Source organism: Oncorhynchus mykiss, chromosome 30, assembly GCF_013265735.2.
Source record: "Oncorhynchus mykiss isolate Arlee chromosome 30, USDA_OmykA_1.1, whole genome shotgun sequence".
Classification (NCBI taxonomy): Eukaryota; Metazoa; Chordata; class Actinopteri; order Salmoniformes; family Salmonidae; genus Oncorhynchus; species Oncorhynchus mykiss.
Window position 1 is genome coordinate 13,092,124 of NC_050570.1, and position 26,780 is coordinate 13,118,903.

At 41.6% G+C, this 26,780-nt stretch overlaps 4 protein-coding genes across 11 annotated transcripts in view; 2 read left to right on the forward strand and 2 right to left on the reverse strand.

The window, feature by feature from the left end:
* Positions 1-2,182: 2,182 nt before the first annotated feature.
* Positions 2,183-11,422, reverse strand: LOC110521347. Its single transcript, XM_021598847.2, has 4 exons — positions 10,492-11,422; positions 10,143-10,195; positions 9,917-10,005; positions 2,183-8,188 (listed from the first exon to the last, which is right to left on the reverse strand). The coding sequence occupies exons 1-4, from the start codon at positions 11,394-11,396 to the stop codon at positions 5,285-5,287; spliced, it is 3,951 nt and encodes a 1,316-aa protein (XP_021454522.2). The 5' UTR covers positions 11,397-11,422; the 3' UTR covers positions 2,183-5,284.
* Positions 11,423-16,240: 4,818 nt separating this feature from the next.
* Positions 16,241-26,575, reverse strand: ticam1 (toll-like receptor adaptor molecule 1). 5 transcript variants are annotated; one of them, XM_036969284.1, is made up of 2 exons: positions 26,557-26,575; positions 16,241-18,850 (listed from the first exon to the last, which is right to left on the reverse strand). In XM_036969284.1, the coding sequence occupies exon 2, from the start codon at positions 18,706-18,708 to the stop codon at positions 16,729-16,731; it is 1,980 nt and encodes a 659-aa protein (XP_036825179.1). In that variant the 5' UTR covers positions 18,709-18,850; positions 26,557-26,575; the 3' UTR covers positions 16,241-16,728. The 5 variants fall into 5 exon arrangements, with proteins under 5 accessions (XP_036825179.1, XP_036825176.1, XP_036825178.1 ...); XM_036969281.1 differs by lacking the exon at positions 26,557-26,575 and adding an exon at positions 20,652-20,788 and having other exon boundaries at positions 16,257-18,850; XM_036969283.1 differs by lacking the exon at positions 26,557-26,575 and adding an exon at positions 20,604-20,735 and having other exon boundaries at positions 16,257-18,850.
* bet1l (Bet1 golgi vesicular membrane trafficking protein-like) lies at positions 19,584-22,791 on the forward strand. Of its 3 annotated transcripts, XM_021598380.2 has the most exons (5): positions 19,584-19,710; positions 20,685-20,772; positions 21,062-21,147; positions 21,309-21,365; positions 21,502-22,791. In XM_021598380.2, exons 1-5 carry the CDS (start codon positions 19,705-19,707, stop codon positions 21,667-21,669), a joined length of 405 nt encoding a protein of 134 aa, XP_021454055.1. In that variant the 5' UTR covers positions 19,584-19,704; the 3' UTR covers positions 21,670-22,791.
* The window catches only part of deaf1 (DEAF1 transcription factor), a 30,953-nt gene continuing 29,616 nt past the window's right edge, over positions 25,444-26,780 (forward strand). Inside the window, exon 1 of one of the 2 annotated variants that reach the window (XM_021598849.2) lies at positions 25,444-26,059. In XM_021598849.2, the coding sequence (XP_021454524.1) occupies positions 25,852-26,059 (208 nt within the window). In that variant the 5' untranslated portion in view covers positions 25,444-25,851. The remainder of the gene's footprint in view (positions 26,060-26,780) is intronic. The other variant, XM_021598850.2, reaches the window with a different exon arrangement.

Consider the following 26,780-nt stretch of genomic DNA (forward strand, 5'->3'; position numbering starts at 1 on the left):
AAGAGCTTGTGATCTCCATACCGCACCAATGCGTCTTTGGAAAAGCACCCCTCGGCCTCAGAAGATCCCCTTCTGGAGGCAGGCAGCCATAGTCATTATCCCCTAATGTAGGCCTATTTACCTACTAGCCAAATGAAGATCAAAGCATGCATGACGCGTGGAACTCATCATTCCAACATATTTGAACATTTAATTCATCCTTCGTTCAGTCAGTCTTTAGCCTATCACTTTCATAGTTCATGGCATATTCAGATAGTGGAATAAGCCTAAATCATGTTTACTTTCTATTTTGCAGCTCAGGCGGTTTTCCAGACAAGGCTCTTCTGTGTCTTTATAGTATCATTCTCAAACAAGTCATTTTCTGAAGCCCAAGCCTATAGTATGCCATCTACTGATATAACGTCATTATCGAATTGCGTTCTAAAACAAGCTCTAGACATTTATTTTGGAAATGAAACCGGAAGCTGCAAAGCATTTCTAACGTCTGGGCTAGAGTTCCTTGATTGACTAGTTAACTTTGACTATCTGCATTTGGTTCATGTCCTTTGCACATGCCACATTCCTGACAAAGGTTTGTACAGATAAAAAAGATCTGTAACCGAGTAAAGGGAGACGTAATGTAAGAATTTATAGAATTCTTTGTCCCAACATAGGGTTTGTACATTTACAGATCTAATTTAACAATTATGTTCCATGTTTAACACATGGCTTTTCTTATGATCCTAACAATTTATCTAAGGATCGTAAGAAAACACAAATGATAGATACGTTCAACCTTCTGGTAGCTATCTGGCTCCATAGTTTTCACACTTGGTCCCTTTCAACCAAATTTTGTAAACTCAGTGCGGTTCACTTCTCGAGAGATGGTCTGTGTTCGGTTTGCTTGAATTCTGTGGTCCGGTTATTTTCCCCTCACCACACACTAGACTGCAATGCTGTTTCCCCTGCCCTAAATCCCCTTCACATTGGAGAGAAGATGATGATGTGCAGGTTTGCAGAAAAAACCTTGCTATTTTTGGATATTGAATGCGATGGTCAGAATGTACAGGCATTCCAAAATATGTGTAGAGTTTTATACTGACTCAATGTTCATATTATTCATTTGCAATATGTAGATCTATATGCTGAGAGCATCATAAACGGTTTATTCGATTGTGTGGGTGAATAGTGTGAGAAGACAACATATTTGATGAAAATCACAACATAGGGTACAAAATCCATTCTAGCTCTTAAAGGGGCAGTAGCCTAGATTTGGTGAACATTTTCAATTGGCCTACAGCATTATTTATCCTGCATTTATTCTACTGGTATTTAATCTGTTACCAATAATATTTACATGTTAATATTATCTTCTGATTACAATTATTATGTCTAATCTTTTACCTAAATGCAATCTATTCGCTTCCAAAATGTACATGGATATATCTAACTTTCCGATTAACACATTCTGATGGAAGGGCTTGTCCTGTACTTTTACCCAGAGTGCATTGAGTGAATGTTAGAACAATTCTTGGTTCCTTTATAAACATAGCAATGTGAATGCAAAGAGGTCTCAGATTTTTTAAAAGGTGAAGTGAACTGCCCAAAGAGTTGAGTCCTCATTCCAAGGCAAGGTTAGTGTGAATACAAAGACAACCCAGTTCTTTAGCTTTATTTTTACCCCAGAGTTCACTTTAAAGAGGACTGAGATTGATTATTTCAAAGAGGACTATATGTGAAAACACCCCCACAGTTGTGTTAAGTTGGCTGGATGTCCTTTGGGTAGTGGACCATTCTTGATAAACAACGGAAACTGTTTAGAGTGGAGAAACCCAGCAGCGTTGCAGTTCTTGACACACTCAAACCGATGTGCCTAGCACCTACTACCATACCCCGTTCAAAGGCACTTAAATCTTTTGTCTTGCCCATTCACCCTCTGAATGGCACACAATCCATGTCTCAAGGCTTAAACACTATTCTTTAACCTGTCTACTCCTCTTCATCTACACTGATTGAAGTGGATTTAACAAGTGAAATCAATAAGGGATCATAGCTTTCACCTGGATTCATCTGGTCAGTCTGTCATGGAAAGAGCATGTTTTGTACAGTCAGTGTATGTTACTGTTAGTTCAGTGAGAAAATATTGATTATGTGAATGCAGTCAGAAACCACAAAGGGGTGAACAGTGTGAAATAATGTTTTTTTGCTGTCAATTTATTCATATTGTTAAAGGGAAGGACAAACATTTCAACAGATAAGAACCAGGCACCTGAGTCTATATCTTATCCGACCACAGCCAAGACAGACATATTGACACACCAGAAAAACAAATATGCACAGTTTGAATCTCAAGACAATGCTGTCTAAAGCTGATGGGAGTAAGGAGTGGACTATGGTTTTAAGACTTTCTGTTTTCCCTATAAACCGTTCATTAACATTGACACATGATAGCGTTGTAATCTTACTGTGAGGTATGCATCCCTTTCATAACTTCTCAAATGTTTAACCATACCAATCTGTATATTTACCAAGAGTAAACCTCATACAGGGGAGTTGGGGGCCTCTACAGGTCAAAGGTCAAATAAGGGTGCTTATATTTGTCATTTTTCACACACGTACAAGTCTGTAACCTGTACAAGTGTGTGGTGTGAAATGAAAATGTGATTTTTGCATATCCCACTCCCCTGGAGACACCCTTGGAGAGTGGGGCCACGGCCAGGAATCAGCCGTTATTGACGGCTTGCCTTGCTCAATGGCAGATTGACAGATTTTAGTAGGCGCAATACAGTATTTAAAGAAGGTACCAGAGTACAGGAAAGATATGTGTCATTACAAAGCCTTAAAAAGCCTGGATGAGAGCAAATCACCACTGGGATATTAGAGACTTAAACTTCTGCTTAAATACAACGCCAACTACCCACTGAGCACAGATGTCAATTCAAAGAATATTCCACAATGGTCCAATGTAATTTCATTGAAATCACGTGGAAACAACATTGATTCAACCAGTTTGTGCCCAGTAGGTAGTCCTTGACAGCCTCCACTGGTGCAGATTTATCATTATTTGGCTAAGGGGCTGCTGTCCCATTTCACATGAACCGGCATGTGACCCTGGTGGGACAGTGTCAGAAATACCTGGGCCGATTTATGGTCCCAGTCTGCCCCTGCTTCATCATAACAGTTCTGCATACAGTATAAGTCACATTGTGGGAAATGTTCAGATGTGTTCTAAATGTTTTATTTTACCTTTATTTAACTAGGCAAGTCAGTTAAGAAGAAATAATTATTTTCAATGACGGCCTAGGAACAGTGGGTTAACTGCCTGTTCAGTGGCAGAACGACCAGATTTGTACCTTGTCAGCTCGGGGATTTGAACTTGCAACCTTCCAGTCATTAGTCCAACGCTCTAACCACTAGGCTACCCTGTGTCTCAAGTGTATGTATGCATAGTGGTCAATTATAGTATGTTAGGTTTTATTTTTGCTTTATTTGTTGAAAGATTGTAGGAAATGACCGTTTGACTGTAGTATATTATCAGAAAAAGAGATTCATATAAAATTTTTGTTAACCATATTTAACATACTGTACATGGCTATTATAAATCTGGAGGCATTGGTACAAAATACATCTAAAATCAGCTTCATTTACACCAAATAAAATAATGCAATAAAAGTTAACAGTAACCACACCAAGCAATGGTCCACAGCCTTGTAACTGGGTATTCTGTATTTTATAAGGATCCCCATTACTCTTCCTGGGGTTCACGTAAAACATGAAGCATGACATAATACAGAACATTAATAGACAAGAACAGTTATTTGAACACAGGGCTTTGAACTAATTTGTGCTCAAACAAACAGCGTACTGTACAAGATGCAACCGTAGTATGGCCAATATGTAGAAACGTCACAAAACATTATATTGGATAAATAATATTGTGTGCTCTATTGAAGGGTCTGCCTTAAACTAACTGACCCTCATAAGTTAATTATAAAACACACTCACCTGTTAATATAATTTTAATAAGAATGTTAAAAAATATATACATTTACTTTGATCAAATCTGGATAGAACGAGGAATATACTGAATTCAAAGTCTTTATTTGCTGTCAACATTTATATTCTACTTTTTACCCACATCATTTTACCAAAAATGGTTACCTTTTGTCATTTGTGTCATCTACATGTAGTCTCAGATGAGGCATAATGACAAATAATGAAACTTAATTGTGGACTTTAGACACTGAAATATATTTTCACATGGAACGTAACTGTTCAATTAGATCTGTAAATGTACAAACCCTATGTTACGACAATGAATTCTATCAATTCTTACATTACCTCTCCCTTTACTCGGTTACAGATCTTTTTTATGTGTACAAACCTTTGTCAGGAATGTGGCATCTGCAAAGGACATGAACCGAACCGAACGTAGCTAGTCGAAGTTAACTAGTCAATCAAGGAACTCTAGCCCAGACGTTAGAAATGCTTTGCAGCTTCCGGTTTCATTTCCAAAATAAATGTCTAGAGCTTGTTTTAGAACGCAATTCGATAATGACGTTATATCAGTAGATGGCATACTATAGGCTTGGGCTTCAGAAAATGACTTGTTTGAGAATGATACTATAAAGACACAGAAGAGCCTTGTCTGGAAAACCGCCTGAGCTGCAAAATAGAAAGTAAATATGATTTAGGCTTATTCCACTATCTGAATATGCCATGCTGTTGTGTGTTATTTAATGGCCATATTATTGCATAATACATTTGTATAGCCGCGTGGGGCTACTGTAGTGATCATGTAAACTAATGAATCACACTTTTTCCTGTATTTGGGAGCACAGACTGTCGGCCTTATATTAGGCCTTTTGACTGTTGTATTAATGAATTCCACTCTGTAAGAAGGCTTGTTAAAACCATTTACGTTACACAATCCCATCACGCAGAGGCTATATCCATATCAATAAATAAGACAAAACAAAATATTGATTGAGTCTTGGCTATAACCTGTCCTGAGCGAAATTGCCAACGGGTCCCAAATGGTCAAGACTATCTATAGTCTATTCTTATTGCCAGATCTGTTTTCTCTATCAGCCACTGCACATGCTTCTTAAATTATATTGTTTAACATCTATTTAGAGGCTATATTTAGAGATGAGGCATAATGACAAATAATGAAACTTAATTGTCGTGCACTTTTATAGACACTGAAATATATTTTCACAGGTCTCAACCTGTTGTATTATTTATTATCATTGGCTGTTTCTCCCCCTGACAAACCAGCCTGTCTAAAACAGACCAGAAAGTCCTAATGGTATGCAGCAAAAAAGAACACTACAAACAGGGTGGTGTATAACAGTGTTTTTGAGGGATTATGCCAAGAAAATGATTCTCCCCACCACATTATATTGCTCCTGGTGCTATCCTGCCCTCCTTCCACTAGGGGCAGTGTACCTGTAGGCTGATGCTCCACTGTCTCTGTGTCTGGCTGATCTTCCTGGTTGCTCGGGTGCTCCTCATCCACAGACTCTCTGATGGACATCATGGACGGTTTGCTGCCTCTTCTGCTTATGGAGGGCCGTTTCCCAAGACTCAAGGCCAAGTCCTTGTTTCGTAGCTTCTGCACTGCCCTTAGACTGCGCATGTACAATTCTATCTCATCCTCTGACAGAGACTCTGTAGATGCATGGTCCTCCTCGCCCTCCCCTTCACCCTCTTTCCCACTGACAGATTTATCCGATTGAATGCAGGTCTCCCATTCTCCATTGATAGATTCCATTTCTTCATCTCGAGGATGCTTGGTGTCCAGCCTTACGTCATTGATAGTTTCTTTGTGGCAAGGATTTGACACTTCATTTGTCATTAATGTATTATCTACTGGGCTAGATTTTTCTGTGACCTTTACATTTGTGCTCTTACCACCCTCACCCTCATTCATATTGTCCATGTTCATGCTAAACTCGTCTACCAACTCATTTTGATCATCTACTACAATTTCCTTTACTTCTACATCTGCAGTTTCTTCCTCTACAATCTCTTCCTCCTCCTTCTCTTCCTCTACAATATCCTCCTCTCCCTCTACAATCTCATCTTCCTCCCACTCTATCCACTTAACATCCTCCTCCTCTAAATCCTCCATCTCTTCTTCAACTACCACCTTCTCCATTTCTTTCTCCATTTCCTCCTCTCCCTTCACCACCTTCGCTCCATCCTTCACCATTCCTTCTATCTTTTCCCGTATCATAATTTCTTCTTTCTCCTTTTCCACTTCCTCCTCTGTTTCCTCCACCTCCCCTGTCTCCTCCAACTTCTTTGTCCCAACCACCATCTCCTCTTCCACAACTATCTCATCTTCTTCTATTTCCCATTCGTCCCCCTCCACATATTCCCCCATCGTGTCTTCCTCTTCCACAGTCCCCTCCCAGTCTTTTACTATTCGATCTTTCTTTAGAAATGGTTGTCCATTACTTGTGTCTATCTCCTTCTTTGTAGGAACTAAATACTTCTTACTGTTCATCATTACCAGTTCAACTTCCTTATGAATATCTTCTTCTTTGAACTTTGAGCCCTTGTCAGTGTCTTTATCATAATCATACCTCACATAGTTTGACATCTCTCCATCTACATCATCATAATCCTTGTTGTCAATAGAATGCCGGTTTTCTTCATTGCATAAAATGTTTGACACTTCAAATGATAGTTCATCCTTCACTTGATCTGTTTGTTTTCTCATCATTAATTTCTCCAATGATGTCCATTCCTTAATGACAATGGAATCATCTTTCAATGCTGTCCCACTGGTTTCTTCCTCCAGTGTGTCCGTACGGGGCACAGCAAAGTTTTGGTGCACAGTGGTGATCTTTTCCTCGGTCTCTGAAGTGTGAACTTTCAGGTCAGCATCCACAGGCTCTAGCATGGCTATAGGTGTGTCTACTATTTCTGTGAATGGGCTTGTTGACCATTCATCTGTGAGAGGGTTCTCCATTTCATCTGACTCATTAGGTCTCTCATATCCACAACTGGCCCCCTGCAGAGTCATCTCAGCAGAGACATGCTTTGACCCCATTTCAGTTTGTGACTGTAGGAAACTGCCTTGTGTCGCGTCTATCAGAGTTTGTGTTTGTGAAAGTGTTGTGTCCACTGGAGTTTGTAAAGGTGTTGTGTTTGGTAATGGGGTTTGTGTTTGTAAAAGCTTACTGTCCTGGTGCATCTGGGTCTGAGGAGGCAGAATGTTCTCCTCAGACCCCTGGAGGCCTGAGTTCACATTGAGGATTTGTGCCCTGAGAGCAGCAGCAGTGTTCAGGGCAGTGTGAGTCCTGAGAAGACCTCCTGCCTCTTCTGACAGAAGTTTAGGTTCAGACTCTCTTTCTGTACTTAATCCAGAGCTGAAGTGTTCTGGGTTTGATTTAAGAGACCCCTGTTGATCTACAGGCTTGTCATCAGGTGTTCCACGAGTATCAGCTGAAACACAGGAGTGAGTTTCTACTTCCTCTGTGGATGGGTAACTCTGGGCTGTGTAGGCTGTTGAATCCCATTCATGCAATTGACCACTTGTTCGATTCCCTCTATGGGTGAAGCTCGGACTCCCACTCTCCACTCTACCAAACCCCTGACAGTATGGTGGGGCCACAACATTACCAAACATAAAGCTATTGGTCTGGCTGCCTGGGACTGGGCCTGCTGTGCTGTTCTCCAACCTGACAATGTTATCTGAATGTGTTATGTCTGTGCTGATGGCAGATCCACCCTTCTCCGTTTCCATCTGCATCAGAGCCCTTCCCTCCACACTGAAAACAGACGTATCACCATTTTGGCTCACAGCAACAGGTTGATCAGTTGAATCTGACTTGCTGCTGGGGATCAGTGAGGCCTGTTTCCCTCTCAGCTCTGATGGGGCTGATCGGAACGTTGGGTCTATTTTCTCAGGTTTCACTGACTCCTGCCAAGACGTGCTGTCTGGGATACCAGGAGACAGTTTGCACGTAGACAGAGAATCTGTTGCCTGCAGCCCAAACCCTTTCCTGCCCTGTGGTGGCAGTGGTTGTACCTCAGGCCTATTTGAAAGCTTTTCCTGTGGGATCTGTGATGGTTCCACTGCTCCCTTCTCTTTCTCTTGGGTCTCATCCTCTCTCTGGGTGAAGTAGTCCCGCACCTTCGCCAATCGTGCTGCCTTTCGTCGGTTTCTTCTGCTGGAGTTCCGGCTGCTCTCAACCTGTCAAACAACAAGAAGGATAGATTCAGTTCATCTTTCCCACACAATGCCTCCTCAATGGTTAGGCTTGTTTGGTGAGGATGATATCTAGAGAGGCACGTTCAGATTAAATATTGCTCATGATTAAGCCAAAACATATTTATGTACATTTAATCTTGGCCCCTGAACAAAATCTCACATGAGCACTGGCCTCTGGCCAGTAACATTATAATGTGTTTGTTTGTCTCGACTCACAAGAGACTGATAAATATTTAAAAGAGAGTGTGTTACCAATGCAATGTATAGCTCAGTCACTCATGTGACCATGTAAGACCCCTCTTAGCTCCTGTAAAGCAACATTTATAAATACTTGGCATTTAACTCTTTCAGGGGGACACAACCTGTATATCCTCAAGTGTCAAAGATGCAACTAGGACAGAATGTTAAAGTAATGACCCTAAGTGCTCAGACAGCAGTGATCACGTGACATATTGAGAAAGAGCAACAGGGTTCACACTCTTGTTTCAGAGGTCACCCCAAAATGTTTAAGCCTAACCATAGCATTTGACCATGCTATTTACTGTATATTTCAAAAGTAACTCAATTAAACCCTCTTTAAACCCTTAATTAAACTAAATTAAACCCTCTTTAAACCCTTAATTAAACTAAAATAAACCCTCTTTAAACCCTTAATTAAACTAAATTAAACCCTCCTTGAAGGCCACAATAACAAGAAAATCACTATTCTTGTTTTTTTTATATCCATACAGTACCAGTCAAAAGTTTGGACACACCTACTCATTCAAGGGTTTTTCTTTATTTGTACTATTTTCTACATTGTAGAATAATAGTGAAGACATCAAAACTATGAAATAACACACATGGAATCATGTAGTAACCAAAAAAAGTGTTAAACAAATCAAAATAGATTTAAAATGTGAGATTTTTCAAAGTTGCCACCCTTTGCCTTGATGACAGCTTTGCACACTCTTGGCATTCTCTCAACCAGCTTCACGAGGTGGTCACCTGAAATTCATTTCAATTAACAGGTGTGCCTTGTTAAAAGTTCATTTGTGGAATTTCCACCCTTTACCTTAATGACAACTTTGCACACTCTTGGCATTCTCTCAACCAGCTTCACCTGGAATGCTTTTCCAACAGCCTTGAAGGGGTTCCCACATATGCTGTGCACTTGTTGGCTGCTTTTCCTTCACTCCGTGGTCCAACTCCTCCCAAACCATCTCAATTGGGTTGTGGAGACCGGATCATCTGATGCAGCACTCCATCACTCTCCTTCTTGTTCAAATAGCCCTTACACAGCCTGTCAGTGTGTTGGGTCATTGTCCTGTTGAAAACAAATGATAGTCCTGCTAAGCGCAAACCAGATTGGAAGGCGTATCACTGCAGAATGCTGTAGTAGTCATGCTAGTTAAGTGTGCTTTGAATTCTAAATAAAATTACCAACATTGTCACCAGCAAGGCACCCCCACACCACCTCCATTTTTCACGATGGGAACCACACATGCAGAGATCATCCGTTCATCCGTTCATATATATATATTTGTTTTAATCAGACCTTTATTTTAATAAGGAGTCTCATCGAGACCCAGTGTCCTTTACAAGCCCTGCAAAGGCCCATTTGAAAAAGTTATGTAAATCTATGTATCACAAGGCTTATGTTGTAAGAAAACACTAGATAAATGACATCATTAGATGTTCTGAAATCCAAATTCCACAGGTATTACTCACCATTAATTTCTGACGATCATCTTGGAGTGCTCCTGACTGAGACTCAGAAGTGTTCATACTAGCCATCTTCCCTCCACGGTTGTGTACGTCTAGAGAGGAATAATTTACATTAGTTCAGGATTTATTGCAATTGGTTTTAGTTAATGACTTCATCTAATTGGTTTTATCCGCTGTACATCTGAGTCATTTGACTTTTGAATGTTTTAGTACAATGAACGATGATTACCTGAAGATTCAGCATTGGTTGACGACCAGTTTTCATCACAGGGAAAGTCATGACTGTAAATAAATGAAATGAAAGCTCGGGCAAAAAGACCCCAACAGCAATTGTCCAAATCTAATATCATCATTTTATAATAAACTGTCAGTTTATTTATCTTTAGGAAGTAAAAAGGGTGTATGTTAAGGTGAGGCAATATCAATATGAAAGCATTGTGTAGCTGTCACTTTACTGGACCACTAGACTGGACCACACATAACCCCTCTATTAGTTTGATTAAAAAAAGTACTAGCATTCAATAATTCCATCAATCGACACTCAAAACAAACCTGTTGATTAATCTGACCATCCTCACCTGATGGCTTTCAGGGTGCTTTTCCTGCGCCCGCTTTGGTCTTTTTCTGGTTTCTCTTTCGACTCCTTGATTTTCTGGTGACAAAACATCACATAGTTCTGGTCACTATTGTTGGCCCAGAAAGTTCCAACAGGGGTCTCGTACCGGAGACAGAAGTCCACTCTGGCCCCCTTTTCCCCAAAGGGGGGCACCAGGGTGAGCTTGAATGAGAAGCAGTCAGTGTCTCCATCGCTGGACCCTGGTATGTACTCTGCCAGCAGGTCAAAGTGCGTGGCCCAGGCATCCAGCAAGGTGCGGATGTACACCATCTTATCAAAGGAGACATTGAGAACGCGGACCACCCCCCATAGTATTGTAGTCTGGTAGAATAACTCAATGCTCTCCAGCTCTAGCTTCTGCTCCTGAACTCTCAGGACCATGGCTTCTTGGGATGGTGAAGGAGTGTATAATGAGGACAAGTAGTATTCCTCTACCTCTTTCTCTCCCTCCATGGCATTGAAGTTCAGCGGGATTGTTATGTCCCACGAGTCAAACTCTTTCACTTTCACCAGGTTTAGGCCGAGGGCGTCCGCAAAGGACACTCTCCGAGAGCTGGATGGGGTGAGCTCGAGCTCACAGTCCTTTAAATCACTGGCGCTCCTTCTCCGTGGGAGAGGAGAGGACTTGGGCCTGATGCCACCGATCACCTCCGCGTCGTTCGCCTCATCCCCATCCCAGGTGATAAGCCCTGGGACACCCAGGAGGCTGCTGACCGCAGTGGGTATTGGTTCGACTGCAGAAGGCTCCATTGGGCTGTCTAGTGACAGAGTGAAGGGGAATCGCAGAGCCGAGTTCTCTGCTTTTCTCTGGCAACTGACATTCAACATGCTGTGACTAAACAGATGGATTCGAGTTACAGATGACATTGTAGCAAGGGCCAGCACTATAAATAGGTCAGAAGGGACTTCAACTATGCAGTGTGGGCTCAGGAGAATACTGAGAACACATCATCTCAATGCCTCTTCTTTGAGACACTACTTTGCAACAATGATATACATACAGTGCCTTGCGAAAGTATTCGGCCCCCTTGAACTTTGCGACCTTTTGCCACATTTCAGGCTTCAAACATAAAGATATAAAACTGTATTTTTTTTGTGAAGAATCAACAACAAGTGGGACACAATCATGAAGTGGAACGACATTTATTGGATATTTCAAACTTTTTTAACAAATCAAAAACTGAAAAATTGGGCGTGCAAAATTATTCAGCCCCCTTAAGTTAAAACTTTGTAGCGCCACCTTTTGCTGTGATTACAGCTGTAAGTCGCTTGGGGTATGTCTCTATCAGTTTTGCACATCGAGAGACTGAATTTTTTTCCCATTCCTCCTTGCAAAACAGCTCGAGCTCAGTGAGGTTGGATGGAGAGCATTTGTGAACAGCAGTTTTCAGTTCTTTCCACAGATTCTCGATTGGATTCAGGTCTGGACTTTGACTTGGCCATTCTAACACCTGGATATGTTTATTTTTGAACCATTCCATTGTAGATTTTGCTTTATGTTTTGGATCATTGTCTTGTTGGAAGACAAGTCCCAGTCTCAGGTCTTTTGCAGACTCCATCAGGTTTTCTTCCAGAATGGTCCTGTATTTGGCTCCATCCATCTTCCCATCAATTTTAACCATCTTCAATGTCCCTGCTGAAGAAAAGCAGGCCCAAACCATGATGCTGCCACCACCATGTTTGACAGTGGGGATGGTGTGTTCAGCTGTGTTGCTTTTACGCCAAACATAACGTTTTGCATTGTTGCCAAAAAGTTCAATTTTGGTTTCATCTGACCAGAGCACCTTCTTCCACATGTTTGGTGTGTCTCCCAGGTGGCTTGTGGCAAACTTTAAACGACACTTTTTATGGATATCTTTAAGAAATGGCTTTCTTCTTGCCACTCTTCCATAAAGGCCAGATTTGTGCAATATACGACTGATTGTTGTCCTATGGACAGAGTCTCCCACCTCAGCTGTAGATCTCTGCAGTTCATCAAGAATGATCATGGGCCTCTTGGCTGCATCTCTGATCAGTCTTCTCATTGTATGAGCTGAAAGTTTAGAGGGACGGCAAGGTCTTGGTGGATTTGCAGTGGTCTGATACTCCTTCCATTTCAATATTATCGCTTGCACAGTGCTCCTTGGGATGTTTAAAGCTTGGGAAATATTTTTGTATCCAAATCCGGCTTTAAACTTCTTCACAACAGTATCTCAGACCTGCCTGGTGTGTTCCTTGTTCTTCATGATGCTCTCTGCGCTTTTGACGGACCTTTGAGACTATCACAGTACAGGTGCATTTATACGGAGACTTGATTACACACAGGTGGATTGTATTTATCATCATTAGTCATTTAGGTCAACATTGGATCATTCAGAGATCCTCACTGAACTTCTGGAGAGAGTTTGCTGCACTGAAAGTAAAGGGGCTGAACAATTTTGCACGCCCAATTTTTCAGTTTTTGATTTGTTAAAAAAGTTTGAAATATCCAATAAATGTCGTTCCACTTCATGATTGTGTCCCACTTGTTGTTGATTCTTCACAAAAAAATACAGTTTTATATCTTTATGTTTGAAGCCTGAAATGTGGCAAAAGGTCGCAAAGTTCAAGGGGGCCGAATACTTTCGCAAGGCACTGTAGTTATACATTGGAATTATAGGCTGATTTCAACTAACTTCCCTATTTGATTCCAACTAATCTCGAGTCCGAGAACGAGATCTCATGTGTGCGCTGTCACAAAAGACTATATTCGAACCAAAACAACATTTTCTATGATAGTTTGTTGTCTCTTATGTGGAAAGCAATGTTCTTCAACTTCTCCTAATAAAGGTTGAAGGGTTAATCGTGTAATAAATACTGGATTAAACATGTTGGATTTGAAGATGATACTCCTTATAGACACTTCAGGTTAACTGCCAACACGCCCCAAAATGTTTCAAATATTTAAAGCCTTTTTTTTCTATCATAATGTCCAAAACTCTGCACTCTGCAGAACATAACATACTTTGCCTTATCAGAAATAACATTCTTTAAGGGTTAACCCCATTGTGCAACTCAAAATGGCAAACAATGACCACCTAGCATCTTATCAGAATTCACTATGTACAGTTTCCTTTTTGATGAGGAATGTTTCATCAGAGTACCTTTTATCTGTGAGAATGTGGCATGCCCAACCCAAATCATGCAGGGACTGAATGTGGTTAAGAAGAAAGTAGCTATAAAAGACTCAAACCGATCAAACCATCACAAGAAACACAGGTAGCCAAAAGCAGAAATGCCTTTCTACTAATACCAGACAGCATGTAGGAATACTCTCTAAAGACACTCTTGTACTGCAAAGCTGACAACTGAAATTCACGACAAACAAACAGATATGGACACAGAAAAAGAGATGTTAGAATTACAGCCAGTAGAAGGTATGTGCAGAGAGGTAAAGGTAGGTGGAGTAATTTCCAAGGAGACAGAGATGGAAGAGCTGTGGTCAGGGTCAGTCAGAGACCCTGACACTGTTCCAGTAAAGACTGAGGTCCTCAAGACAGACCTCAGCACTGTTCGCGAGGACATCCCCACAGAAACAGCCAGTCTGCCGGGTGGCATTCAGTCCGAGCCCTCAGACAGAAACAAAACTTGTGAGGGAGAGGACACAATACATGGAGATCCAGATCCCTCTACAAAGCCCTCACTCTCCTATGTCGCCCTGATCGCCAAAGTCATCCTCTCCTCCTCCTCTCTGAAGCTCAATCTAGCCTCTATCTACAGGGCCATGGAGGAGCGGTTCCCCTACTTCAAGGCCCGGGGGTCGGGGGCTCAGGGCCAAGGCTGGAGGAACAGCGTGAGGCACAACCTGTCCTTAAACGAGTGCTTTGTGAAGGTAAAGTATACTGAACAAAAATATAAACGCAACATGCAACAATTTCAGTTCATATAAGGAAATCAGTCAATTGAAATACATTCATTAGGTCCTAATCTATGGAGTTCATGACTGGGCGCAGCCATGGGTGGGCATGGGAGGGCAAAGGCCAACCCACTTGGGACCTAGGCCCACCCATTGGGGAGCCAGGCTCAGCCAATCAGAATGAGTTTTTCCCAACAAACGGGCTTTATTACAGATAGAAATACTCCTGTTTCATCAGCTGTCTGGGTGGCTGGTCTCTGAAGGCAGATGTCTAGGTCCTGGGCTGGCCTGGTTACACATGTTCTGTGATTGTGAGGCCGATTGGACGTACTGCAAATTTCTCTAAAATGACGTTGGCGCCTGCTTATGGTAGAGAAATTAACATTCAATTCTCTGGAAACAGCTCTGGTGGACGTTCCTGCAGTCAGAATGCCAATTGTATGCTCCCACAAAACTTGAGACATCTGTGGCATTGTGTTGTGTGACAAAACTGCACATTTTAGAGTGACCTTTTATTGTCCCCAGCACAAGGGGACCTGTGTGTTGATCATGCTGTTAAATCAGCATCTTGATATGCCACATCTGTCGGGTGGATGGATTATCTTGGCGAAGAAAAAATGCTCACTAACGGATGTAAACAAATTTGTGCACAAAATTTGACATAAATAATGTTTCTGTGTACAGAACATTTCTGGGATCTTTTATTTCAGCTCATGAACATGGGACCAAAACTTTACATGTTGCATTTTTGTTCTGTATAAAAGGACCATAATTGGAAATAAGTAATTGTTTTATCCTTGATAGTTAAACTAGGTATTGTCTGTATAGCCTATGTATTTAAGAAAATATATATAGTCAAAATTGTATCAAACTATAAATCAAGGTGGGCCGCTGCAAGGACAGGAAGGGCCACCATTGGGGCATCCACCCAGCCCACCTGGGAAACTTCCTGTCGGGGGACTTCAGGCAGCACAGGAAGGCCAGGAAGAGCAGGCACCAGAGGGAGCTGGAGGACGGGTACAGTACAGCTGGTTCTCTGGGCTGGTCCTGGACCGAGCTAGGCTGTAGCCATCGGGAGAGGCACTGTGGGGGTAGAAGTGGGCTGCATGGATCCTGGGGCTGGATGAAGCCACAGTACCCTCCACAGGAACCTAGAGGTTATTATGACACTACTGCGTTTGTGGACTGGACTTTGCCTTTCGATCACTCACAGAGGCTCCATGGAGGTGGAGTGGGATCTCTGGGAACTTATTACCCAATCGAGAGGTTCCCGGACTCTTATGACAGAACTATGCGACCGGAGAGATGGTGCTATGATTGGCCCATGAAACCCACATGGAGACTGCATATCTGGGACAAACATGGCCCAAATCATGTGTGCATGACCGGGGGAAAGGAGTCATGTAACAGTGTGTTAGTGGGCCTGCATCCGCTCTACTCCCTGCCGGGCTGCCAATGGAGGTCCCCAGTCTTCAAGAACATTATATTCCCTTAGCCAGTATTTTAAAATAAATTTATTTTACCAACCTGTTGTAAAGGTTATTACAATCAGAAAACCTGATATGGGGGAAAATACAGATACATGTCTGACTACATTGAACTTCTTGTTTCTTTTGCTCTCTCATACACTACATGTTTTACCCATGCACATTCACTGACATTTCTACGAACTCTGCATATATCTAAATCTTTGTTGTTTGTATTTTATATAAAATGTTACGCACCTCTAGACTATTGATTGAATAAAATGTAATCATGCTTGAATTCCTTTATGCTGCTCTATTGGTGATCCAAACACAGTTGGCCTTGTTAGTTAAACACAGTATCAACAAATAGGTTCAGGTGAAAAGAGGAACTGGAGCCTTACGTATTTATTGCATATCAGAAGTAATTGAACACAATGAAGAAAAAAACACATACAATTTTAAAAGAGAAACAATTATATTAAACCACAACAAACTTATCTTATTACCTATTCACCAGTTTGCACCAATCCCCTCATTCTCAGTGTACCTGAGACTGCACCTTTGTCTCCAGATTTAAAATGACAGCTTTTGCAAGCGATGACAGTTGATTCAAAATGAGAACTTTCACTTAAATGGTACAGGGCATCAGAAATGATTTGTTTAAGTAATCAACTAACGTAACATTGAACTATGATCATACTCAATGCAAAAACACCATCAATACACAAAATGGCCATCAAGAAGAAAATAAACAGGATATCTGTTCCAAAAGTGTGATATAAATGATTACTCCTAAATGATTACTCCAGAATAACTAGCTTTCACCTTTAACCCTCTTCTTTATTACATCATATTCAATTTAGAACCTGTCCTCTTCATCCCCACTGCTGTCCCCTCCTTGTCCGACAGTCATTTTAGAGTCATTCCCAAACATGATATAGCGAGCATTCTGGATGTGGATGTTTCCGGGTGGGTGACTCCACCCACGTTGCGGTGGTGTCACTGACATATTGGACACATTTATAGGTGTACTTCCTAAAAATGGAGCAGTAGTAAAGTGAGGCATTGCGGGAGTCGAGGGTTGATTGGAAAGTTGTTGTTGCAACAAATATCTCTGCATTCTTTCCGTCTCCTGACCACGAATTAAATCCATTTGAAGCCTTTCCTCTAGTCGTAGTCTCTCCTGTCTCCTAACCTGCGCCCTCACTGCCTGCTCGCTCAACCACAACCTCCTCTGTTTAGCAATCCTTGCTGGAGCCATGGCCCTTTTTGCCTTTCTCTCAAAGGCATTACCTTCCTCTAACGGAATAAAGATCCTCAGAACTTTGGGCATGTTCTCTCGAGGCATACGGTTCTCCTGTGGCAGAAAAGGGATGACAGTGTTGTACTTGTGCAGGTTCTCAATGGCATTCATGAGCACAGAACTGGTTTCTACCTCCAGCAGACGGGTGTTGAAGTTGCGAGTAAGCATCAGGATAGTGAAGGCTGAATTGTTGATGGCATCCTCCACACACATGAGGGTGTTCCTGCCTGGGATGGCAAAGTCCTGAGAGAAGGTTGCTCCTTCACCACCAACTATAGACTCTAGTTCCTCTTTAAACTTCTCAGCCATATCCACATCCTCTGCTGCATGCAGGATCACAAAGGAGAAAAACACTTCCTCCTCCTCCTCCTCCTGATTTGGGGTTTTCAATGGAACACTTGCTGACACTGGTTCAGTGGTAGTTGGATGAGAAGTTGGCCTATTGTTGTTTGAGGGAGGCACAAGGTTATTTTTTGGGCATGGTTTGGAATGTGCGTTTGGACTCTCAGGTTTATCGAACTTAGTCTGAACTGGAGTGAAATTGACAGGAGAAAGGGGTGAAACTCTCACCTCTGACCCTGTTCTGTGTTCACAAGACACTGCAACACTTGTAACTCTGTCCATTTCTCCTTTAACAGGCTTAGGCACATCTTGTGTGGGTGGTATATCCTGAGACGTAACCCTGGAAAAGTATTTAAATGCACCTTCATCTCCTGTATTTGTACCATAATGTGGAACAGGTGATTGTACGGGTTCCAAATTCATTGGAGGAGGCTGCGATGGGATGTTGCTTGTTTTAAAGCCAACTGTTTCGGATACACTGATCTCCAAGTGAGAAGGGTAGGAACATATGGAGGTGTCATCCCGTAGGGAGGACGGCGGACTGTGACTACTTCCTGTCTGATTGGGAAAGCCTGGTTTTTGTAAAGCTGTGCTCCCTTGGTCCAGCGTTGGGATGGAGCAAAGGCCTGATGAGGAGTCCTTAGGGAAACACATCCCCCCAACTGTGTCCTCAATCTGAGGCCCGCAGACCCTGTTGGCTTCTTCTCTCAGCTGCATCTGTATGTATTCTGATTCGGAACTCTCTTCACCACTGTTCTTGTTCTTGAATGTGGCTAGAGCTGTCTGGTAAGCCAAATCCCTCAGAGATGAGTCACACAACCTCTCCTCAGCCAACACCTTGAAAATCCTCGCTAGGTCTGCTAAGGTGCCCACGGTACACTCTTGGAAAGGAACCATGCTCACTGTTAAGTCCTCCAACTTGACTCCACACATTCTCACCTTTTCAGCCAGATGGTTAGCAATGATGTTGTTGTCCCCCAAAGCCTGGAGCTTGTTCAGTGCCTCTGACCTCTTCCCGAGGCGGATGAGAGACATGGCATGTACCAACTCCTCGGCCAGGCTATCACCCAACTTGAAAGTCAGGCTTAGCTGTCTCTCGTATGGGACCTTAGAGAGGATCTTAAAGGCATCCACTAACCCAGTCCCTCCTCTGGGCTCATCTTCTGCATGAGCTTCCCTGTCCATCTCTAACATCCCTTTCTGATGATATCCTTAACTAATGTATTTGAAATCAGATCCAACATTGTTTTGCCAGTTACTTCATCCCTTATGGTGTGTAGACGGCATCATATCTTTGATTCATCAACTTTATTCCACATAAGCACTGACAGGTAAACTGAAATGTAGAGACAAACATGTGAGTAAACTGGAAACATTTCAAAATACATCATACAAATCCTGATATATCAAATGACAAAAACATTGTGCTTTGTAACTAGATAATTCTGTAATGCTTTTTTAATGCAATAGGTTTATTTAGAATGAAAGTCCCCAAGAGCATCAATATTGATTCTACTCACACTAAAGACTACAAAGCAGCAACACTGCTTATTATTTCAAGTTTGCATAATCCTAGGTGGTGCTGTAAATGTAGGCCTACTACTAGGCCGCATACCTGGGTACATCAATTTAGTCCTTTAAGAAATTGCAATGTCAGCGATCGATATAAATCACGAAAGTGGCCTAATTATAGGCCTACAACACCATCATATAATCCATGTTGAAGTAGTAGTAGTAAACCCTGCGACAACAGTCATTCATTAAAACGGGTACAACTTACCGATAAGGAAAAGAGTAACAACAAATCCACCAGGTCACATATTATGTGATATAAATCGCGTTTACATTCTCGGAATTTATATTACGTTCTGTGGTTTTGTCTAGAAAATATACAGCTTTTGTCAAAATTGACTTATCAAATCAGGTTATGGTTAGGGTGAACTAAAATGCAAAACAAAAAATAACTTAGACATCAATTTGACAAAAGTTGCATCCCATTTTGGCACGACAGCATTCAGAATTTAGCCTCGAATCGAGAACACATTCTGTCTCTACACGCCGCGAACCAAGGAAACGATTTTCATTTCTGGGGTGTAGCTATACCTTGTGCTGATTCCTTCGCAAAACGTTTCGTCGGTCGCAACTTTTACTCCAAGCGGAAAACGCAAACGGACATCTTATATTGGACAAATGCAGGTATGTCCCTCCCCGTTTTGTTCAGTTGTCTTTGTGGCTTCCGTTTGGTTCATGAACGGTTAACCGTTTCCGTAATGAATACACCCCTGGTCTCAACCAACCTACAGCAGGAAGAGGAAAATAGAGGCCCAACTCTGCGGAAATTCTGGCTCCCTCCAGCAAATTGCGTTTTTTCGCCCACCAAACAAGAAGTTGTTGTGTTTTTATTTTAACCTCTATTTAGCTAGACAAGTCGGTTAAGAACAAATTATTAATTACAATAACGGCCTACACCGGCCGTGAGATGCAGTGCCTTAGACCACTGCGCCATTCGGGAGCCCATAGAGGACAATGAGATTGTCAAATTTGGTCAACAAAATAATGAATGGTTTATTTGCTACGTGAGGTTTATTTGATCAAATATACGTTTCGTAATGCTTAAGTTGTTACGAGTGTACTGATATAATATTGCTATTTTGGGGCTCAGCGGTCTAAGGCACTGCATCTCCGTGCTAGAGGCGTCTCAACAAACCCTGGTTCGATTCCAGGCTGTATCACAACCGGCCGTCATTGGGAGTCCCATAGGGCAGCGCACAATTGGCCCAGTGTCATTAGGGTTTGCCCGGGGTAGGCTGTCATTGTAAATAAGAATTTGTTCCAAACTGACTTGCCTAGTTAAATAAAAATATAGGACACGTGACATCCCAGCAACTTTGAGAAAAAACACTTCATATCGGAGTTGTCTCGAGATGGCTATGCATATTCATGCCATGAGGCTAGTAGCATACATCGCTCTTCATTGAATGCATGCGGTTGACGTCCAAAACCCTAATCAAATATTCAAAGAGATTACAAGCATGAAATGTATCCACCAATCCAAAGAAAGGCGGTAACTAGATTGTCAGTTGGGCTACCTTGTGGACAAAGATTCCCATTGTTAGAGCGAAGAGACATGTATGTACCTTGTCTGTATAGCCATAATCTTTCCCCCACAGTCGTTGCATCCAAACAGCGCAGTGGTTTCAACGGGCTTCCGTAAATTTGCTGATACGTCAACAGCCAAGATGGCGGACTGGAATCGAGGTAATTTGATAAGTGACACGTCTTCGTAATGAACATTGTTGACCAATGTTCTTAATCTAACATTTTTACGGACTAATCATTTTGAAAGAATTGTATGTAGATTGCTTTTTATGTGTGAAGTGTAGATTATCGCGCTTTTTATGTGTGAAGTGTAGATTATCGAGCTAACGTTAGCTGTCTCTGGTCGTAGTTATATATTAAGTTTGTAAGCATTACGTTATTTTTTTTACGTGATATCTTGCTCGTATGTAAATATCATATTATTCACTCCCTGTGCTTGTCATGATAGGACAAGGTGCTGTTGACGATATGTTGGACGCGGAAAACAAGCTTATGGCTGACAATTTGGCGTCCAAAGTTTCCAGATTGAAATCGGTATGTATGACCACTGACAAATTACATCTAATTTACCGGCGGTGTGCTACCAACAGCTTGCAAATAAAGTAGCAGGCATAGCTAGTATTGTTGTACAAGTTAGCTGCTAATGTTAACTTAATTTAAAAAGTAAATAAAATAATTTATTGTTATTTTTAAAGCTTGCCTACGACATCGACAAAGAAGCAGAAGACCAAAATTCCTATTTGGATGGCATGGTAAATCTTGAGTGGGGGCAGGGTAATCTGAATGTAGCTGTTTGTAGCAAGTGGCTGTCTAGTTCTGCATCAAATGAGTTTCCTGATGTATGTAGTAGCAAGTTCAATCAATCCACTCTTCCTTTTCTGTTTTTAGGATTCCAATTTTCTGAGTGCTACAGGACTGTTGACTGGCAGTGTGAAGAGGTTCTCTGGCATGGTGCGATCTGGAAGAGACAATCGCAAAATCCTCTGCTATGTCTCAGTAGGACTGGTCTTTGTCTTCTTCCTGCTCTACTATCTCATCTACAGGGTCCAGAACTGAAGAGCTTTAACAAGAATGGAAATTTAGTGTGGCTGGCTACTTTCCTCTCAGTTATACCAAGAAAGACCAAATATAAACTTTTATTGTGACGATTTTGGATAGGAAATCATCTCACCCATCACCCCCTCTCCAATTCTCGATATAATAATGTCTTCTGCTCGAAATGAAATACAGTATGTGCAGATGTGTATATAATTTGTCTCAGTTATATGAGAACTTTCATTGTATATACATTATCTAAGACCCCAGTCATGTAAAACTGAATGTTTGCCCTCCCCCCTCCTTTCTTACCAGGATGCAGTTGAAAGCAGGATAGTCCTTTATTTACATTGATAAATAGCCCTAGAGATTGGCAGTGTGTCAAAGAATGTCCCAGTGCCCTTTTCACATTACTGAGCCAAGACAGGCAGTACTGACCATAGGTACAATAAGAGATTGTCCTCGGTTATGGCTTATTCTTGTGTTTTGTAATAGTAGTTTGAAGACATGCTCCAGTACTTTGGCGATTTAGTAAGTATTTTTTAAGACCTCCCGCTTTGGGCAGGATGTGTCACTGTGTAGTTCACACTTGCATAATCTATGAGCAGAATTTCTGTTTTATCTCAACTAGCCATGAAATCCCTAGTTTGAAAGCAACCTTTTTTTCTGGAAACTGATGTAGTGTGCCATTTTCCATGAGCGTTACTTTCAGAACTACGGGCTAAAAAGTATACAAAAGTACTGTAGAATCTCTAAGACATTGCCTAAACTTTAACAATCCCTTATTCTGTGATATTAAGTTGTCAGCACCTGCATGTAATTAACTGTTGTTGCATTTCCTAAACAACTACATAACATGATCCTACATAACATAATCCTTTTTTCCAGTGAGTTGTATAAATCCTTGTAATGTATGTGTAATAAACATTTTGATACTACAGTCGACTCCGGATAAGTGTGAACTCCACAGGTCCCAATTCAATTTTTCTTGCTCTGAATATCTGCTCCAGTGGTTCGTGTAGTTAATGCAGTCCTGAACCAATGGAGCCATTTCACTTATCAGGAGTCGACTAGTTTACAGATGGTTGATTTTTACAGAGATGGCAAGACATTTAGATTTTAAGGATATTAAATGAGATTTTGTAAAAATCTGTTGTAAGTAATAATTTGCTCAATCTACCACTATCCAGATCTGAGTGATCCAATTAGTCCATGAGCCAGACCACCAAATATGGATCGTCGACGTCTTTAGTGATTTATGTCCCTAGAGGTGGGAAATGTGTGATACCAGTGCAGCAATGGTAGGTTTCTGTGTATCACTCTTTCATCCCTCCATTTTTCCCTTAGGGATTTTGCCCTACAATAAACAATGTGTAACAGTTTCGCTTCCGTCCCTCTCCTCTCCCTCAACCTGTGCTTGAACCAGGGGCCCTTTGCACACATCCACAAGTCACCCTCAAATCATCGTTACCTATCGCGCCACAAAAGCCGCAACCGTTGCAGAGCAAGGTAAATAACTAGGTTTCAGAGCGAGAAACGTCACTGATTGAAACGCTACTAGCACACATTGCTAACTAGCTTGCCATTTCACACTGGTTAAATATACAGAGTTATTGGTTTTAATTATGTATCATGTGAATCTAAGCGTTCCAAACTATCCATCAGACACACATTTTTGGAAATGATCAGGACAGACAAACTTTGACCTCTAGGGTACATATCAGAATGACCTGTGTTAATGGCTTTAAAAAGGAAACACTGATACATTTTAACATTTGTTTGACAAGTGGTTCAGAAAGGTTATAAAAGTACCTTTCAAATAATGATATATAACTAACTTTGAAAGCACCAGCTCCAAATATTGTTTAAAAATCGCCCATTTTGGAAGCTTAGCCATAAAATTCCATGTAATAGGGCAGCTATATTTATAGATTCTAACTTTGATAGGCACCAACTTGCGCACACACAGCTAGAACAGTTTTAAAAGATTTGTAGAGACAGGGCCAGCACATAATTTACACATTAACCCCACAGAAGCCTTTTCCCAATATGAACGCCATGCATCTCAATTGGGTCTTATTGGACCATACCTGTTTGAAATACAGTATTATTGTAGTATGCTGACAAATTCATTATATTGATATAATTATGTTAAAATATTCATAGTGATGTAGAATACAAAACCACATCAGCCAGGTGTGCCAGATATAAAGATGTTAAATTATTCACAGAATTGTGTGAAAAATGTGTCCAAAAAGCTGTCTGAATCGCTGTTTTCAGAAGAAATGATGGTCAATAGTTGCAACATTTCATCTTCAAACATGTAAAATGGATATGTACATGTGAATAGTCATGGATATGAGCTGATTAAAATGATATTACAATGTTATCCTTTTATGTTTTCATAAAGCAGAGGACATTTGCCGCATGCATTACAATGTAAATTCCATAGGAATGCCCATACGTTTTAACCTAATGGTGAGAGCAGAAAATCATTACATTTAGTTAATCTACATGAAGATGCATTGGTCTGTTACTAGAATATGAATGTAATTGGCCTGAACAGGCCCAACATCGGATTTTACTACACTAACCACGTTTCCATCCAACCATTGCCGGTACAATTCTATAAATGCCGACAATTAGTTTGTGGGATATGATTGTGTCGGTGAAAATAATTATGCGAAAAATGGCGGTGGAAACGCCTTTATGCGCAACTAACCATCATATCGAAGTAAACTTGGGAGTCACACGACGATATTTTTATTTTACCTTTATTTAACCAGGCAAGTCAGTTAAGAACAAATTCTTATTTTCAATGACGGCCTGGGAACAGGGGCAGGGGCAGAACGACAGATTTGTACCTTGTCAGCTCGGGGGTTTGAACTCGCAATCTTCCGGTTACTAGTCCAACACTCTAACCACTAGGCATACTACAATTATATTTTATACAGGTATGGTCATGCGAAATTGTCCAATAAGAGCCCATTGAGTTGTTTGGCGGAAAAATATTGGAAAAAGCCTTTGTGGGGTTAATGCGGGGATTCTCTGATGGCCCTGTATCTGCAAATCTTTTTTTGCACACAATGCAAATGCAAATAGTCCGGGTAGCCATTTCATGAGTCTTATGGCTTGGGGCTTGGGGGTAAAAACTGTTGAGAAGCATTTTTGTCCTAGACTTGGCACTCCGTTACTCTTGCCATGCGGTTGTAGAGAGAACAGTCTATAACTGGGGTGGCTGGGGTCTGACAATTTTTAGGGCCTTCCTCTGACACTGCCTGGTGTAGAGGTCCTGGATGGCAGGCAGCTTAACCCCAGTGATGTACTGGGCTGTACTTACTACCCGCTAGTGCCTTGTGGTCGGAGGCCGAGCAATTGCCGTACCAGGCAGTGATGCAACCAGTGCATACTCTCAATGTTGTAGCTGTAGAACCTTTTGAGGATCTCAGAACTCATGCCAAAACTTTTTAGTTTCCTAAGGAGAAATAGGCTTTGTCGTGCCTTCTTCATGACTGTCTTGGTGTGTTTGGACCATTCTAATTTATAGTTAAATGTGAACACCAAGGAACTTGAAGCTCTCAACCTGCTCCACTACAGCCCAGTTGATGAGAATGGGGGTGTGCTCGGTCCTCCTTTTCCTGTAGTCCACAATTATCTCGGTTAAGTTGAGGGATAGGTTGTTATTCTGGCATCACCTGGCCAGCTCTGACCTCCTACCTATAGGCTGTCTCGTCGTTGTCGGTGATCAGGCCTACCACAGTTATGTTGTCTGCAAACTTATTGATGGTGCATGCCTCGCAGTTGCAAATGAGAACTTGTTCTCAACTAGCCTACCTGGTTAAATAAAGGTTAAATAAACGTTTTACAATTTCTATTCTCATGTGTATATTGCCACCTAGTGGTGTAAAACTGAAACGAGATTTGAGCGTCGATTCGTGTGACGTCGTTTTGTTTCGGTAATTTCCGCTGCATCTCCTTCCTGTGAGACTTGACCGAAAAGCGTAAAGACAACGAAGGTAAGACGCCATTTCTCACCGTTTTAATACATTTGGTTTGAAATAATAATTGAATTGACGGCACAAATTATTATTATTTTATTCCAGTGCATGAGCGGTTTATGCTCAACGCAATATAATCGGGTCGGTGCCATATTCTCCGATTATTTTTCGGTCAAATTCGGCGTAAATCGTTAGACATAGGAAAATGGACGAGACGGACTCGGCAACGAAGGGACTAGTGTTGGACGAGGAGTCCATAGACGCTGCCGGAGAGCCGGTGGAGGAGGGGGTGGATTCGGATACTGAGTCGGAGGCCGAAGTCACCACGATGACAGTAATGGGAGAACCGGGGAACATCGAGATTGGGACCGAGTCCTTGCCGAACTCTGACGATGCCGAGACAGCTTTTGCAGGCAAGTTTGAGAATGCAGCCAGCTAACGTTACTGATACTCGTCAAGCTAGCTAAATGCCAGCTACACCTGTTTTAGCTCGTTAGCAAGTACCACATTATGTTTCCTAGCTAACTTCCTTTCATCTGTGCTAGTACTGTTAGTTACAATACTAGACGCATAGGCAAACACAAACAGGTTAGCTAGCTAGCTAAATCAACCAGTCTAACCTAATTCAGCTGCATTAGCTATAGTACCGTTACCCATTTTGAAACGCATGAACTAGCTAACTTATACATTTGATTATCAGCATAGCCCCTTACATGTACCTCCAAACATGTTATTTTCCGGAGATATTTGTATTTAACGTTAGGTAAAATACAGGTAATATTGCATGACGCCCATGTTTCCAGTTTTATACATAATATTTGGTATTCAAATATTTGGGCACAGTCCTTGTTTTTGTTTCCCTATCAAATCAACTATCAGCATACCACCCTGCATCCCACTGCTGGCTTACCTCTGATTCTAAGTAGGGTTGGTCCTGGTAGCCCTGGATGGGAGACCAGATACTGTTGGAGGGCCAGTAGGAGACACTATTTCCTTTGGTCCCTAAAAATAAATATCCCAATGCTGCAGGGCAGTGATTGCCCTTTATAGGGTGCAGTCTTTCAGATGGGATGTTAAATGGGTGTCCTGACTCTGTGGTCACTAACGATCCCATGGCATTTATCGTGAGAATAG